General features: G+C 40.0%; 1 protein-coding gene across 2 annotated transcripts in view; it reads left to right on the top strand.

The window, feature by feature from the left end:
* The window catches only part of LOC136414908 (high affinity cGMP-specific 3',5'-cyclic phosphodiesterase 9A-like), a 39648-nt gene that overhangs the window by 14214 nt on the left and 7199 nt on the right, over nt 1-18235 (top strand). For both annotated transcript variants that reach the window (XM_066399195.1, XM_066399196.1), the window contains exons 2-4: nt 12680-12902; nt 16474-16601; nt 17177-17372. In XM_066399195.1, the coding sequence (XP_066255292.1) occupies nt 12812-12902; nt 16474-16601; nt 17177-17372 (415 nt within the window). In that variant the 5' untranslated portion in view covers nt 12680-12811. The remainder of the gene's footprint in view (nt 1-12679; nt 12903-16473; nt 16602-17176; nt 17373-18235) is intronic.

Genomic DNA, 18235 nt, shown 5'->3' with positions numbered 1-18235 from the left:
AAAACGCGTTTTCTTCAACCGAACGACCCTGTATATCATCATGCCCTTAGGTCGTTAAGCCGTACCACTAGAGAGGGACATTGTCGGTCAACGTCCTCTTACGCGAGGAAGACTCCTCGAAAAGCTCAGTCATTTCGCCGGTCCTCCTGAGGACTCACGAAAAGTAAATAGATTGGGGAGCCCCCCGGGAGTTCATGCAAATAAAGCTATCGATATGTTTGAGGGCTTTCACGTTAACCTGTATCGAGGAGCAGACCGTAAAAGGCCAAGAGGAACCTCGTAAAGGGAGGATTCTTTCGCGATATGGGGAGGTGCCGCTAGGGCCGCGTTTGTCCAACTTACGTCCAGATTCTATTTCGGAGAATTTGCGAACGAGAGAGTTTTAATAAAACACCAGAGAGATTGCTGGTTTCGACACGAAATGATTAATGACCATGCAGGTGGATTTTAATACAGCACACAAAGCAGGAATTGTGATAATACGTAGTTATTTGTGGTATTATGTGAAGTCGCAAAGATAAATTTCCACTCAGATGATTGATGAAAATTGCATGATGTGTGAGCTTATTGACTCCAAAAAGTGCTTTCATGTCACGAGATACTCCATTTTCGCGCTTTTCATGTTCAGCTGAAAAGTTTTCCCTTATTCTAGAGCTAAAAGTGAGGATTCCCCGGCAAAGGTATTAAGAAGATCGATACCTCTAATCAGCGCTTTTCCAAGTCTTTTAAGTTTTCAGCGGCCAATCTCCTCTCGGCTTCTATCTTGCGGACTGCTTAAACGGAAAGCCCCGGATTAAAACGAGCCCCTCTTATGTGATTTGCAGGCCTAATCTGCGGAGGTTTATGCGAGGCGCAATAAAAGAAATCTTTTACCGTAAAACCAAGGTAAAACCCATATCATCACAGTATCAAATGTTGATGGAAGATAACAAAATCGCCAATTAATTAAGGCGGAAAGAACTGGTTGGCGCGGAAGCCTGGTGGCGCCAAGCAGCAAATATGCATTCGCAGGATTACAGGAGACGATCGTTCTACCTGCAGCGATTGAAGGCGAAATTGCATATTTTCCTTCAAATATCCTCTACTTTGCTTTTAGGGACTCATCATGACTCTCCAGTTTCATAAAAACTCTCAAGCTCAATCCAATTTTCCATGTGTTAAGTGGAGAGAGGAACGCGCAAACGGAAGTAACAACGATTTTCACTTGACAATAATTATCTGCCGACGAAGAGACGAGGCAGCAGGCCAACGACTGACCATCAACACCACCCAGACTACCTTGAGACATTCTTATGTTTTCTTATTTGCGGGTGATGCACGGTACTTCATGGCACTGCATAAAAATATCAGTTCTTTTACCAATTCATCCGTATTACGTAGGTTTAACTAAATATGGTATGACAGTGTAGCATGTCTGGTACGGCGTCCCATTGTTCGAGCCGGCATTGGTAAAAAATTTACATTATCGTCGCCTGTAATTAACGTAATATTTCGAAAATCGAGGGAGATCGATATAGAACTTTACGCTGGTGGATAGAAGCCCTGCAATAGGACGTGTGTTCTATACATATATCGGTTGAAAAATTACTATCGCTTTCGTCGACTAATCTCTCCAAACCCGAAGACAATTTGAAATTGTGCAATATGCACTTTCTCGCACGTAAACAGTCAAATATTTATAAAATAAATAGCAGATGCTTTCGACGCTGGCGGGAAACACAAATGCAGACAAAAAGCGCATTCGCCATATTTTCAAGAAACGTTGTTTTTAATAAATTTTGTTAAAAAGAGACAGATATAGGGGTGCGCATTGATAGATTGATTGTTCACAGCACAATAATCTGAAAACTTAACGATGTACGTAATGTTTGATTTAAAAAAATCGAGTTTCCAGTGTCTGAATATGAAAAAAATCATTGAGCCGTAACAGCGCTTGACGTTTGACAGATCAATACAGATGCAAACGCGAAAACAAAAGCATAAAGTTGCGTTGCCATGTTTTTTGTTTGACAGATAAATTATAAATTGGAGATTCGTAGACACGAGAGCGAGCGGAAGAGCGGATAAGATAAGATTTCCGGCAGGTAAAGTTAACTGACAATCCGTTTGTGACTGAAGCTAGCGTTTAATCCTTTCAAGGATCTTATTTCGGTTTATGTTCAAAGGCTTTGTATTCAATTATAAGGATTTTTACTGAGGCGAATTTGCTAGAGAACCTTCTGAAAATATCGGAAAGTGTATAGGCATGCCGAACAAAGCTTTTCAGTGTGAGAAATAATGATAACTACTGCGCACGAAAATTGACAGGTTTGACTTTAACCTTCGAACAAAAGAACGATACAGTGCTGCCAGTTTTATTTTTTTTCAGATTGCTTTCTGCAAATCTTTTTACAGTCATATCTCCTTAGTAAATAGTTGAAAGCGGATTTCCATAGATATACGAGGCTTTCAATTTCCATTACATTCAATCGTTGTGTCATCATTCCCGTACGTCGATTGAAAAACCTTAAAAGTGCTTTCAGCAAAGGGAAATTGCCAACATGGCGCCATGTTTTGTTTGATATAGTGACAAAACTAAAACGGAGTTGCCAGTGCTGAATCAAGAAACTATATACTGTTGACACTCCTCAAGGGTGCCTTTCTTCCTTCCTGAGAAGCAACGCCAACTTCAAACTATCGCACTATTCTGCCTCCATCCTGGCGAAGGCGGAAACTAAATGAAAGTTTACGCGAGTTTACGAAGAAAACTTATACTTTCCCAAGCAGCAAACAAGATCTCCAAATTGTGATAAAGCTCTATTTACATTAAATTATGTCAGGGAGAGCTACTGTTTGCGCTCCAGGGCATTATGGGAACTGAAACGAAATCATATCGCAATGATATTCTTTGTTTTCTTCCACTAGCTCCATTATTTGATCTCCAGGCCGTGTTTCACAATCGCCGGAATGAAATTGCATTTTGATTCGAGTTTTGTTCAGGTTGAGCCTTTCGATGGAAAGCTTCTGCGAGGAACCTCTCCATGAATAAGTTGTGATAAGGCGTACAAAAAAAGACATTCTTTAACGGTTATGTACCTTTTTCCCCATTCGGATTATCATTTTAATCTGCATAAATACATAACATTCCAACATTTCGGGGGGTGAAAATCCAACACGGAAACGCGATATTTGCAGAAGAAGTTTACTTAAACCTGAAAGCTCCTATTGGGATATGTCGATCGAAAATGGCAACGTGGCGTGCCTCGTTTGTTTGCAGGTTGACGAATTTTAATACTGCTAAAATCTTGGACACAACTGTCAAATATATTGACATCCTCATACGTCGAAATAAGTTCTAAAGAAAACAATAGAAAAATGCGTAGTCGCCGTTTTGACGCACAGTTAATTCGCAGCTCCAGGGGAGAATTTCTCCAAGAGACTTCGTATCTTTTTGGGGCAAGAAACCGATACAACAATCAACCCTTGCGTGGAGAGAATTTCGCTCCGGGACATATTCCTGTGGTGTCTCGTTTTCCATGTAATCTCGGCTTTATTGGCAAAGACAAGAGAGCGTGATTGTCACTTTATTGCGCTGAAACAAAACACCTAAGAACCAAGAGTTTTGGAGACGAAAATAAAAATACCCATAAGTTCCGTCAAATATATCCTGCAACTTTCTCCCATTGGAATGCAGTGGCGGCACTGATGCGTCAAATCTGACAGAATCCGGAGGTGACAATGAAACAAATGAATTAAGCGACGTTGCCGGTAAAAGCTATGAACGGAATTAAAGTGCGAGAATTAAACCTTTGCCATCTCGGCCTGTAATCCCCTTCTATAAATTAAAATTATTATTCGAACCTAGTCATAGACGATGAATATTTCATGACCAATTTGGAAATTTGAAAGTGGATTGTCGCTTTCGGAAAAGATTATTCCGCACCCCGCCGAGGTCCAGATAGAATTTTAAGAGGTTTTCCGTGCTTTGAGCTCGCCGTTCTGGTTTTTAATGCAACAATGAAATATGAAAACTGGAGGTTCATTCAATAAAGTGCTGCTTCCATTAAACAACCACACAATTTAATGGAGAAACAACTCGATTTTGAACAAAAAGTGGGAGTTACGGCAGGCTTTAAAGACGCAGTTTACGACTGGTAAACTATAACCCGTTAATTTCCGAGCTTCTACGGGACAAAAGTTTTATAGCAGTTGTAAGTTTTCTTGACGTAATTACTTAATTGAAACTGGGCGGAACAATTACAAATGAAGATGTTTCCGGGAAATCCGACATGAAAGGGTGCCATCGCTCGAAGTAAATTGCTTCGAAACGAGCACTTTGTTTTGTCTCCCCGATGGAATCGATTCTGGGCACAGATTGAATCAAATGCCAAATATACAGAGCTTCCTACCTACGCAAGCACGAACGTTAACTGCTCATTAAATACCCAAAAGTAAAACAGAAAAGCTCTTTTAAGGCCGACATTTGGAGCGAAAGCTAAATTTTTAATCACCTTTCACTGTCCCTACTTAATAACTGACAACATCGCAGTAGAGTAAATAAAAATTAATATATAAACAAAATACTAGCGCCACGTTGCCACGTTTTCGATTTCCGTTCTAACATAAAAATTTATGAAATAAAAACAGAGAGACTCAAAGGCCTAAGTGGGACATCATGGCCAACCCTCGAAACAGCGACTAAAGCCAGCAATGTTGCCTCGCAAGTTCTAAAAATATGACATCAGTGAATCAAGCTGCCTCCTCCAAGAGGATACCTCGAGGAAGGCACTTGTACACGCAGGGATAATTTGCGCAAACGATGATATACACAAGCAGAGAGTTTTTTAGCGGATACGTACGTGTATGAAAGGCTGAAGCAAGTGCTGCTATTGTGTCTCGACTTTATGTCGACGTGTGGAAAAAAAATAATGCATATTACACACGTATTACACAGGGGAAAGTGCTCGAAAAACGACAGTACCTGTTTCAAAAATTTAAATCCTTATTCGTCAATCAATTTAAAGATCTTAAAAGTGAATTATTTCAAGCTACACCCTGTATATTATCATACTTTTCGGTTGTCTTAGTCTGGAGGAATATTTAACTTAAGGATAGTCCTATGCCGATCTCTGTCGATTTCCGAGATATTAGAGCCTAAGCAGAGAAAATATTAAAATTAACTGTAGATGGTGGAGTGGGATGGATGGATGGATTCGCTTTAATTTAAAGTCCAAAAACTCGATTTTTTAATGAGACGCCCTATACATTGTTATGTCAGTAGATTGTTCTGGCTTGGATGAATATTTTACGCAAGAACAATCCTATACCAATCTCTATCGGTTTTCGAAATATTAGAGTCTAAACGACAAAAAGACTGAAGTTAACTTGAGAATGGAGCTTCTCCCCTTTGGAGACCGGAAACTGGATTTTTCCAAATGAAATACCCTGTAGATTGTTATGTCTTCAGATTCTGCTGGTTTAGGATAATAGTTTATCTACGAATGGTTCTACACCAATCCAAATCGGTTCGTGAGACATTAAATCCTAAACAGAGAGAACACTGAAATGGTCTTTCTCCCATTCGGAGAATGAAAACTTGATTTTTTCAAATGAATAATCTTGTTATTATTATGTTTTTAGATTGTCCTCTTGCAAGGAAATATAAGGTAGTCCTATGTCGACCTTTGTCGATTCTCGAGATATTGGAGAGTAGATAAAAATAACTAGAATTAGTTGCAAAATCGATTCCTCCATGTTCAGAGGCTGTGAACACAAGAAAATCGAATGTCAACGTCAAATTTGACGTTGACCTTCGACATTCGCTATCATTTATTTAAATTTGAAAAAAAACCTCTCCCGGATTTTTGACTTAAGGTCCAGTATCGAGTATACATGTCCATTTTGACGTAGTCTTCTTCACGATACACTGGACATCTTTCAAGTATGCTCTCTCCATGCACACAGGGTGGATTTCGAAATTGATTTTAAAGAGCCTTCCCGCACTTTAATTCCGTTTATCGCAATCTATAGATTAATACCGAGCAAGAAGGGCAGTTTTATTGTTATCAGTCACAAAATGGCGGCCGTCGCATAACGGCCCTTTATGTTCCACGTATCATTCGGTCCCGCAATTTATTTAACGGTAAAGTATCGGCGGTAAAACCGATGTTCTCTGATAGGTTCGCCCGTTATCGAAATGCTACATTTCCTTTTTATTTTCTCGGGAAATAACAATGTGGGAAATAAATTTGGCTACCAATTTAGCGAACATTTTACACCTTTCGCGGAGACAGTAAAAAACAAACTGTAATTGAGCTGGAAGGAATTGGGATATCCGCATTCCCGCCTTTGACGGGCTCAAAAACTGTTAATCGAGACCATCTTATTTAGCACAGAACCGTATTTACTGAGTATTCCGAGAAGCTCAAAAATTGATTTTCCTATCTCCGCCAGGGGCAATTTATTAGCCCTTTCTGGGAATATTCGGATTTGCCTTCCTTTCAATATCAAAGTCTCTATAGAATATCTTGCCTTGTATATTTAGGAGCTTTCAGAGTCATCTCCGGACTGAAGCTTCCCTGCTTTATCGCTGATAGCTGCAAATGGGCTCTTGTATGTCAGCTATAATTCAGAATAGTGAGAATAAATTTACTTCGACTATAGGACCAATCAAAGCGGTCATTTTTGGAGATTACACTGGAGGTACTTATAAATAAAGATCCCGTCATAGGGCGCGTATATTTGCCCTTATTAACCTGACTCTAATGCTTCTTCGAAGGACGATAAATTTCATGTTTACAGTCTGCTAATTTAGTTGTCTTAACTAATTAGTATTGAGGGCTGGGCAGTTTCCTTCTGGCAAATAACTCGCTTTGAGCAAACTGGAGAAATTGTATTTTTAGGACGGACTTTGCTATAATTATCTCGCGAAGAGGTGAGGAATGCTAATAGAGGTCCGCTTTGATTGCGACCCCTTTTGTGCGTTTGTAGCTGACGATATTTAGTTAAGGCCTTTCCAGACCCCGCACGTTACGCCCCTAGTTTCCTGAAAAACTCAGAGTTCGAAGAAGTTTTTAATTGATTGAAACTGTGCGTTGAAGTTAGTAGCGTTGCTGCCGCAAACGAAGTTCCCTCATCAGGTCTTCTCGGAATAATAAAAAAACTCGCTGTTTTAACAACCTCATTAGCAACATTGCTCTAGCACTTTGACAGCCCGAAGAAACAAAACACTAACGCGACGTTGCCATTTTCACATTACATTAAACTCCTTCAAAACGCTCTCGTTTTTCGCAGTGTTTAAACGCTAGTCCTTCACCGCCTCCCAACTCCACTATAATGGAAACTAATTCTCCAAAATCACTCGGCTTCATATATACACTGCCTGTGTCGCAATTCGAAATTTACCCGCCTCTAGTCGCTTGAACTAAGCCTGGTAAATCTTGGGCAAATTAAATACTGAAAGTCAATTTCGCTGTTTCTCCAGGCATTCTCTTATTAACTAATATTAAGTTACCTGTAATTTCTCGTGAAGTTGAAAAGTTAGGAGGTATAAACACCAGAGGAACTCCTGTAAACATAGCTTTCAGGAATTTCAATATTAAAATTGAAAATTTAGATAATGGCGACATGTCTTGAAACCAGAAGAATAACGCGACATTTCGATCATTTTTCCCAGTGCAAACCTTCGCCAAGGGGCGTCTTAAACCACAAATAGCTTTTGGCTGAAGGGGTTTGTTTGGGTTTGGCAAATACGAACGCAAATCGACCTTTAACTGTTCAAGATTGATCCCGACGCGGTGTTTCGTCTCGAGCACACTTAACTGTTTGCCGACCTCGAAGTTATGATTAATAATTCCAGAAACGGAAATCGGCATCCATGGGAACCCTGGGGAGCTCTATAGAAAGGAAAGATCGTTATTCATATTTTACTCTCAACGATTTGAATAATAACTGTTTTAACCAGTTGACTCACGTTCGTGTTGCAGTGAGCAAGCTGCCGCCTGATTGACTGCAACCGCGGTGAAACGTCACTAGTGCAGTACGGCCGCTAACAAATTCGCCTCATTTGTTTTCAAAATAGGTTTGATGTGAATAATAATCTCCATTTAATTGTTCCGGCAATGAATCCTCAGTAGAGTTAAATCGCTATCGTCTTGTATAGATTACATTGATAAGGGTGAGCCGACGTATCAATATTAGTGGTTAATATTAATTCCACTTTAAGGGGGCAGGCATCGGCGGGATGAGGACTTTAACAAACTCAAAGTTATTAAATAACGGAATTCATGTTTGCTGAATAATTGTGACAGTCCTGCTACGCGCAAGCGGCCCAAATTGCGACTAGAATAAATTAATATGCAGTTGTGTACGAAACTTAAATATTAGCATTAGAAGAACGTTAATTACGCCACTTTTAGTTTGTTTTAAAGGGCTCAGCAGCAATTAATTTGCATGAAGGTGAAGTAAGGTTAAAGACGTTATTTGCAAAATAGTGGATTATGCTTCAAAAATTCAAGTTTTTATAATGGAATTACATGTAGGGTTACCTAGACGCATCTCTATAAGGTTTCCAGTAACTTTAGGATCGATAAAAACATGCTTTCAGTAATGTTTAAACGAAGTTTTTGACGTGATCCTCTTGGAAGTCCAAGTATCTTTCATAGAACACTACGACTATATATCTCTGAATATTGTAAACGTACCAATCGCAAAAAACAAATCCTCCACACCCTTCCCTATAGCTGTATAGCTTCTCGAGCAATTTCATTTTTTCTGTATACAGGGTGTCCATAAAAGACAATCCAGGTCCATTTGTTTGAGCTTCAAAAACGGACACCCTGTATAACGTTTTATTGAAAATCATCTTTTGTCCTAAATTAGAATACTCTCAACCTGTATCACTCTGCCATCCCAACTAGGTTGGAAATTGGGACTTGAATTTTCCTTACTTCATAAATAATTACTTAACTTCACTTCCTATCACGGATTCGATGCACGTACAATTTGGGATTTAACCACAATACACCTCCACTTTGTGTGTTTCTTGAAATTGAAATAAACACAATGGTCCCAACGAAACTGCTCATAACTCAGTCTCCTTCTGACGTCCGAGGCAGGACGATGAGAGTGCCATTAGTCTCACAATTACCTGCCATAAATACGCATTTCAAGTGGAAAGAATAAACGACTTCAAACGGGGCTTAGTGCCTTGAATAATTTAGGGCTGAGGGGGCGCCATTTTTCCCCGATTTCCATTGAAAAATGCGCTCTCATTGTTTTTGCTGAGAGAACGTTGAACGATTGCTTAGAGAGGAAGGCCTATGCTATTTGAGGTAGGAAATTGCCGGTAGATTTAGACCACAAAGATAAGAGCAAAAATATGCAAAGATGAAATAAAATAGCCTCTAAACCCTTAGGTGCCGGTCTCGGGAAACATTTGCTTCTACAGTGATAATGAATAAAGTTATTACTGTAATTTAACCCTTAAAGTTGTAAGTACAGGGAATTTCATGGGTGTCCGGAGTCGCTCTGTGGAGGGATAAATATGAATGGCGGGCGTGTGTTAATAACAACATGGAAATCGCATTAATAGTTCTATGAATTTCTTTAACGGAGGTCACTCTGGAGGCCGTCCGAAACTTCCAAATTGCACAACCTTTAGTGGACGATGGATGACTGGGAAAGCCAATAGATCTAGGGAAGAGTACCGAGGAATTGATCCTCGTCAGTACGTAAGTAAGTAAAGTAAGTAAGGTCGTAAGATTAAATAATATACAGGGTGTTCAATGAAACGATTGGGGTTTTCAGGACTTGAAGAGAATCGCGTTCCCTTAAAAATGTGTTTCCATGGCCCCTTATGTTTCTGGACAAATGTATGTGACAGGTCATCCATCATTTTTTGAATTTTTGAGAAAAATGCCTCATACACCTGAAGGGGCTGTTGTTGCGGTGGAATTACACACTATTTTCAGTTCCAACTAGCTGAGGATAACGTTCACCCTTTAGCAAGGCCCGGAAAGAAAACCTTTCTTAATATTATTGTGGAAAAAACAGTACAGTTCTAAGAATTGAGGAAGAAAAAGAAGAAAAAACGAAAATAAATAGCAAACTGAAATGTATGAGAGGCAAATTGCGTAAATCATAAAATATGCAGAGTGATCAATATGGAAAAATCGACTGAATTTTCCGGATATCTCGAATACCACGCAAAGGAAACGATGCAGACAACTCAGACCAAACACTTTGATTTTTTCAGTCAGACGTTAAAATGTATCTTCTCCTAAAAGCTCCTTAATAATGACGTTCCTGACACCGAGAAAAATCTTTCTTTTAATTTCAAAGCTTTTTAAGGAGCTCAAATAATGAGAAAAGTTGCTCCCTTTGAGCTGGAGTTTTCTTTTGCTAATCAGGCAGAAGAAACTCGTTCTAATTAAACTCTGCGATTTTTAAACGCATTAGCAGTTTAAAAATAGACATTTTTATGTTGTTATAAGACAAAAAACATCGCTTCAGAGACCTGCATAAGCTCCTTACCTATGGTTCAATCAAAGACGACAGTCTGACTCTTCAGGGACACAAAGAGCCCTTAAGGGGACTTATCGAAGGGAGGTCTTATATGGTAAACATTTGCTTTTATATGTGGGAAATATTATTTGTGAATGAACAATGTCCCTGCGTGTAACAAGAGATTCTCTTTGATGCTCCACCTACATAATCCAAATTACTCGCAAGTTTCGCTTAACAATGTGAACAAACATCACAACTTTAGCTCGACTCAAGTTTTAACAAGACCACCAGATGTAATTAGTAAGACAGACTATTAAATTATTTGCCACGGGTCGTCTTGAGAAATTATTATGCCCTGATAGCAATGCCAGAAGGACATGATTGCTTATAGTAGGAGAAATTGAACGATGGCTGGATAAATAAAACTTTTCCAGTTAAACTTTCCGAAATGACCACGCCAGGGGTAATTCGAAAGAACGGTTTGATTAAGACGAGTTCTGTGGCACATTTCCTTTGCCCATTTGCCCTCGAAATCTAATTTTATCTCAGAAAAACCTGGATCTCGTACCCTTTTTGCTTACTCGATTTCATTTTTAATACGGGCCCTTTAACGTCGATCTTAAGGACGAACTCCTTCTGTTGCCGATTTCAGGTGAACAAGGGAACTCTCCAGTGTTTAGTTTCGCAGACACGTAACTTCATTTCTGTTTGAGCTGTCGCTGCAAACCTGACTCTGATTTTTAAAATGATCTTCTAGAGTGATTTTAATCAAAGGGACAGGAACGTCTATCGAATCGAATTTCGATGATTCTATTTGACCGACCGCGAAACCTGTTCCCTCTACGATAAGCAGATTCAATTCCCGATTACATTGGACTGCTGCGCGATTAAATCAATATTTTATGCTCTTCCACTTTCAAGTGAAATTAAATTGAAATTGATGCTTTGCCTGGATATCAGAGGGATTTGATTGAAGCGCGTTCGGGAGTTTTTTAGGTCTCGTTTAAAGGGATCAGCCAGGAAGCTCCAAGAAAGCAGGAATGCTTCGGGATATCCGAGAAAATCTCGACAATTATTTGAGGAGGCCCTCAAGAAAAAGAGCAGTTTGAAGATGTAGGCGGTAATAATACGTATCTCGAGTAATGGGCAATAAAACTACATCACTTTTGCATTGCTTTACGCGTTTGCTGCTGACACAGACATAGTACGTTACATAGTCAAGCTCTAGAGCGATTTCTAGACGTTTTTATAGGCACTTTTGATTTGTTTTTGCTCTTTTGACGGCCGATGACGCAGTGGTGGCAATTGCGAATTTCAACAGACAAACTTTGTTGCCAGTATAATTGGAATAGTTTGGCCCCTGCCTCGGGAAGGTCCTTTGATTGGTATTTTTGTCTGAATATGAAGGAAAAGCGAAGAGATTTTTGGATCATTAGGAGATTACCGTTCTTAATCGAACTGTTATCTCCTAGAATTCTTCACGTAAACGAGAATTGGCGGCACCACACATGTACATTGTTCTAATTTGCGGACTCTTAGTCCGCATCGCTCTCTTGCTAGCTACAACTGGGAGAGAAAATAGCCGACTTGGTCTTTGAAATGGTTTTTTCTTCGTGGCTCTTTTACCGACGCATCTCGACACAAGAAAACCAAAAAATAATTTTGTAAAATGGCCACAAACACGTGCACAAAGAGCAGAAATTTCCAAAGCAGCGCAACAAGCAGACACACCCAAGACTAATTAGTTTTCGCCCTGATTTCGTCCGTCAATCGGCAACGCCATTTGTTCAATCCGCTCCCGCACGGCACTTTGCCCGCTCGGCGCTTGACAAACTGACCTAATGGCTAACCCTCCATTTTTTTTTAATTTGTTCACCCACTCATGTTGATGCGTGATTATTGCAATTGCAATCACTAGAGCCCAACGGAGGTCTCCATCGTTTGTCTTCGTCCCTGACGGATAATTAATTTAGTTTGTGTATGCGTGAGTTTCCGTTTCACTTTATCGCTCCCTATGTTTCACCTGGAAACGGAGGAAAACACCAAAACCGGGTAAATTACATTCGAATAGGAGACAGATAAAATATTTACAGCCCGCGTCGTGTGGAGCCCAAATGAATTGTGGCAGAAATGTCGCATTGCACCCAAGCATGTTTATGTCGTCTGTTGAAAAATCAATTGTCTTTTGTTTCAGCTGGTAAAATGTCGGTCACACTAAATCGCCAGCCAATCAGAGTCTCGCTTCTGAATGTGGACTCCGCCCCCAACACCAGCGATGTGGGCGTGGCGGGGTTCCAGACACGATGAACCACCACGGTGACCCCTCATGGACCCATACGTCACGGTGTATTTCAGTGTGGGGCTGCGCGTCGAGTCGGCGCTGTTTAGACCCAACACCCCAGTTGATCAGGTGAAAGGCAAGTACCAAGAAAAGGAGCTTTTTTGGCATATCAATCTCAGTTTTGCAGGTTTAAGGAGGAAAATATAAATGAAGTGTTTTCTATCGCTCCCCAAGTTATTAACTTCACCAAATAAGCAAACCTTCTGTTATTTGTAACTCATCTAAAAACACCACTTTCCGCATAGCCCGAAGCGGACAAGGGAGCAGCAACTCTTCAAACGGGGAAGAGCGGAAGGCTCTGTGTTTAATACATTATGCAGCATTCTTGTTGGAAATTATTAGAGATAACCCCCTCAGATTTCTTTTCCATAGATAGAGACCGATGAAAACACTTTCCCGAGTCAATTTTTTTTCTTGTGTTTTTGCTAACCTCTAGAGAGTTTAATTCCGTGAGGAATAGGTTTTCGATGTCCCAACACTTTTAATCCAAAAACAAAACACTGCAGGAAACAAGCGCGAAAGTCAGCCCTCTATAAAAGTTTGTGTATAGACTTTGCTACAAAAACTTGGCTTCAGGCTTTGGGGAGCTCGTCGCAAACAAAGGGTCCACATTTTGGTGCTGAATAAAAAGCCGATTCTGCTATATTAAAATAAAATTCCGAGCTTTTTGTGGGGGTTTTTACTTTTGTTTTGAAGCGCCGAAGAAGTTTTAGTTTACTGTCCTAGAGGAGTCAATGTGAGATCAAAAAAACGGTATATAAATCGCCCTTTTAAAAGCTTTAATAGGGAATTGAAATGTTGCCACTTCTAGGCCAGTTTGCTGGGGTTTGTGTTTACCCAGGGAGCCTAGCGCCTGATTGGTTGGAAGGATCGTAAGGCGATCACTTCTGCAGCAGGACGGTGATAAATTGGTCGGAGATGCAAATGGTTGCATCTACGCCAATAGCTGGCCAACACGAAGTGTCTATAAGAGCTGACAGAGACAAATATTGAGCAGGCATGAGTTTAGGTATTTTTAAGGCCATCGCTTCGGGTTTCCCACAAGTCGGCGGTCAAATTTCGAAAGCACGATAACGCCAAGAAAATCTAGATGTCATCAGATAAAACCAAATTGAACTAAGGAAATTGCAACGTCGCGCTTGGCATTTGTTTCTACGTATATATTATATGGCCGTGACACAAGCTTCGTAACTACTTAAGCAACATTGCCAGATCTCTATAAATTCTGGAGATCTGAGTGTGAATATCCGATAAGTACCTGGAAGCGCCGTTATAATTGAACAAAAAAATAATCCACATGTTCCAATTACAGACAAAGCCCATTCAGGCGTATAGGAATATATATTTTTATTAGCGGGTATTCCCTTTTAGTCGCTTGTTTATGGGGGGGGCGTTATTAAATTTTAAGCCCGGGCCGTTCTTTGTTAAACCGGAACGGAAAATTAAAATTCTGATGTGTAATTAAAGGCCTAACGGAAGCGATAAAAATATCGCGAATTCGCCGCAAAAAATACATTTCTGTTGACGAAATCGCGAAAAATACACTCGTCAAGTTATCGAAGCGGGATTCCAGGGGATAGTGTTGTTAAATGGAAATTCAAATGGAGAAGGAAGGCTGAATAAACAAAAATATTAAATGCCCATTCGATATTTGATTGTAAAAGCAATTATTCCGAGACGATACAATAAAGTTTTAATGGGAATAATAAAATCTGCACCGTCTGGTTGAGCTCTAATATCGACTACCCCGCTGTGAAAACAATGTAGATTGTAATTCCGGCCTTTATACGAGTTTCCTTATATTAAAAAGCTTTTAGTGGAGTATAGCTTCCAATATACCCGGTATAAATGTATAAAGCCTTTAAAATTGACCTCGGAAGTTCTGCTTGTTGGAGGGGCATTAGGCCCGGCTCCATTGTATTTACCTACTCTTTGACAACGCTAAAAATTGGTTTCTTAATGCTCTGCAGATGAATAAAGCACGGGAAAATATTACTGCGATAAATCAGGAGCCGCTGTTGCTAATAACCTCCTAGGGCGATATACAAAATAAAACGATTGAGGGCATTGCGCTCCCTCAACCTGAGCACATTTTTCATTTGCTCCCTTGCTCACTTTTATTCGCTCCAAACGAGAAACCCGGCAAGTATCGCGAAAAATATGAGCAGTTGCCAACGGCCAAAATGCAGAAATGACGTCCTGCGGCACCCATGACCAATCGGCCCGTGACTTTAAGCGTAGAAAGTTGGATGAACGCAAACTGGTCTTATTAGCTTTCGATTCTTGTTTGTACAGTTCCCGAGCTCGAAATGCTAAAATAGCCGATTTAGTTCAGCACCCGTAGTCAATTTGCCACCCTTTGTTGCGAAACTCGCATGAAAAACTTTGAGGAACAGTCACTTTTATTTAGAGAGACCTCTGTTATTCAGAATTAAAAACAAAAAAGCCGGCCCCGATGCAAACAGCCCTTCGGCATATGCGATTTACGCTCGGTTCAGTCCCTGACTGAGCGAAATTTAAATTTCAATGCCAACTTTTATGTATGAGATGTAGAGATAATGTTTTCTGGCATTAATAAGGGAAAACGATGATAAAAGTCGGGAACAATTCGTACGAATTTAAACAGGCCCTAGGGGAGATTTTTTCGGTTTTGAATAGAGCTTTTCGTAATGTTCACAGTATCAGCGAGATGGGAACTTGGATCTTTCAAGTTTTAATCATTTCTAAAGCGCATGGTAACACTGCCTGCTAAAACTGCAATGCTATTTTATCAAATCGGCACCATTTCGTTAACATTTTATTCAAAAATTTGTTTAATTGCTCTCTTCGAGATTTCGAGTTTTCCACGAAAAAAAAAACGAAATTTAGGAAACTTTTCACGGCTGAGGTTGCAAAGTTTCGATCGACATCAAAATCCACAGCAGAAGCCAGAGCTTTGGGCATTACAGTAATAGAAAAAGAATGAGTAGGAGTATCTTGTATCACTTTTCACACCAATACGAAGTATTTAAAATTTCGATAAAAAGATAGATTTTCTGCTTTAGTTCAATACACTCAGGTACAGCACCTTCCAACATAGCTCATTAGTAGTACAAACCGAGCGTTTGCTCTCGTATACTCGAAAATCCCCATTTAATTGAATCACACATCGAATCAAACTCCAAATCGAAATTAAAAAAAAAGGCATTACCGCTTTTAAACTTTAGTAGCTCACTTAAATGAAGACTTTACTTCAGGTACATAACACGATAATTTGCAGAGGAATTGAGCTTCCTTCGTGCTGTCCAGGGAACGTTGTGTTTGACAGTACCCCAACTACTAGCCCTCAATCGAAGTAACCTAAAGCAAATCTGCACTTCACATTCTCATTCTCTAATCCAGCAGTGGCACCGGCATTATGAGACAAAAAGCGATGCTGAATATCCCCATTTTGCCCTCAATTTTATCGGAAATTTCCTCGACAAATTGAGCCCCTTTCATAAACATTTATCTTGCTCCCTTTCGCGTGACTGTTTATTCTGTCTCAATTCGGCGGGATTGCCTTTCAAATAACTTTTTTTTCTCCTGGATAGACGCGTTCCCCTTTTCGGACATTAAAAATTTTAAACTGGAACATTTCATCATTTAACTCGAATTTCATATTTCAGCCATATTTCGAGCTGCAGCCGAAGCTGGGTCGAGTGATATCCTGAAACTATACAACGCTGCTGGTCAGCTACTCAATATCAGTGCAGACTTGCTTCCCAATACGCATGATACACCTTATTCGTTAAAGGTAAGATTATATGCCCCCGAAAGTCCCTGAAAATAAGGGAAGATTTCCCGGAAAGCTGTGTCAAGAAGTGTCACGGGAACATGATTTATCTAAAAGCACCTGTTATATTGGATTGGAAATTTTAAAGTTTAATAAAGAAGAGAGCAGCCATAATTGACGCACCTTCATTAAACCGCATACGAATGACTTGCTGTTTACGGCAAACATCCAGCTAGTAATTAATGGTCGAATGGAAGAGTTACATGATTAATTGCTTATAGGAACGTGGGTGATAAAATCCCTGCCAAGCTTCAATTCAAGAGCTTCCACTCATCCCATACGGAACTGTCTAATTTCGTTAAAGCTTATTTTGCCCATGGAATTTTTCATTTCCATCACTGTACGTTAGACCGCAGAATTTCTGATTTCGGCCCACTGTGCTGAAGGTTCGATTAACCTTTGCTAAATAACATCCAATTTCGGGACGTCAAACGAAGACGTAATTTGTCATCGGGCACGCGTTTATTTAAATTATCATCACCATCATAGAAAATGAGATTATAGAAACCATATGGAACATATGTATTGTATTTTAGGTTGTCGCAGCAAACGGCCTAGCAATGCTTCAAGAATCCACCTGCGCAGACTTGAAATCGTTGGAGGCGCGTGTGTCGGCGGTTGAGAGAGAGATGCGCGCTGAATTACCTTTACCCCCCGCAGTGGAGGAGCTGCGCAGAGAGGTGGAGGCTTTTCGCGAAAGATTGGAGACCGATGAGAGTCTGAGCTGGCTTGGTAAGCAAACTCAATTTATATCATTTAATTGCTTGTAAATAATTCCCCAGGCAATACTGAAAAATACCCGCTGGGTTATTTTCTCATTTTTCATTTCTATCGTTAATTAATTGCGAGGAAAATCCTAAAAGCTCCAAATTCCCATAACATCGCGGCGAAAACCAGAAATTCCTTGAGGCAATATTGACGAAAGAGATCAAGAATTTTAAGTAGTTTCAAGAGCTCTGCGGGCCGGAGGCGCCAAGGGAATTATAATCATTAAATCAGGAATATTAAAAATAACGCTCTAAAAGGGCTGGAAGTGATTGCAAATATTTCAATTCGCATGCTGAATGACGTGATCATCACCGTACGCTGCTGACGTAAAAAGATCGTGTAAGTGCTGTTCTGGCGTAGGTGCCGGGATATGAAGAATTAAGCTTTGCCAAAAATTCGGGGTTTATACTGTAAAATTTTGCTAACTGTTAGCCTTGAGGTTCCCCAATAACCTGTGTATTGGAGAATAAACAGAGGAGCACCAAACCCTGAATGGGGCGCTGGAATGGAAGCCTCTGAATGTGGCGTTATGTGTCTAAGATGCCATCTACTTGCTTGTAAAAAAACTTCTAGTAGTACCTATCTCCACTCATAGGTCGCGTTCGACACGCTTCGCCAATTTCCGCTCTAAATCTAAATGATCACATTTTACTGCCAATATTCGTATTTTCATCAATAAACCCCCCATAAAAATCCTTTCGGAGTAATTAATAATCGGCCGAATTAACAAAACCCGTACCGCACACGACTGAATAATTCACGAATTTCATGTTTAACAAGCGATCGACAGGAGCGAACAATATATTTCATAACTGACAAATCAATTA

This window comes from Euwallacea similis, chromosome 18 (genome assembly GCF_039881205.1).
Source record: "Euwallacea similis isolate ESF13 chromosome 18, ESF131.1, whole genome shotgun sequence".
In the NCBI taxonomy this organism is placed as follows: Eukaryota; Metazoa; Arthropoda; class Insecta; order Coleoptera; family Curculionidae; genus Euwallacea; species Euwallacea similis.
Note: the sequence above shows the minus strand (reverse complement) of the source record. Positions and strands in the feature narration are given on the sequence as shown.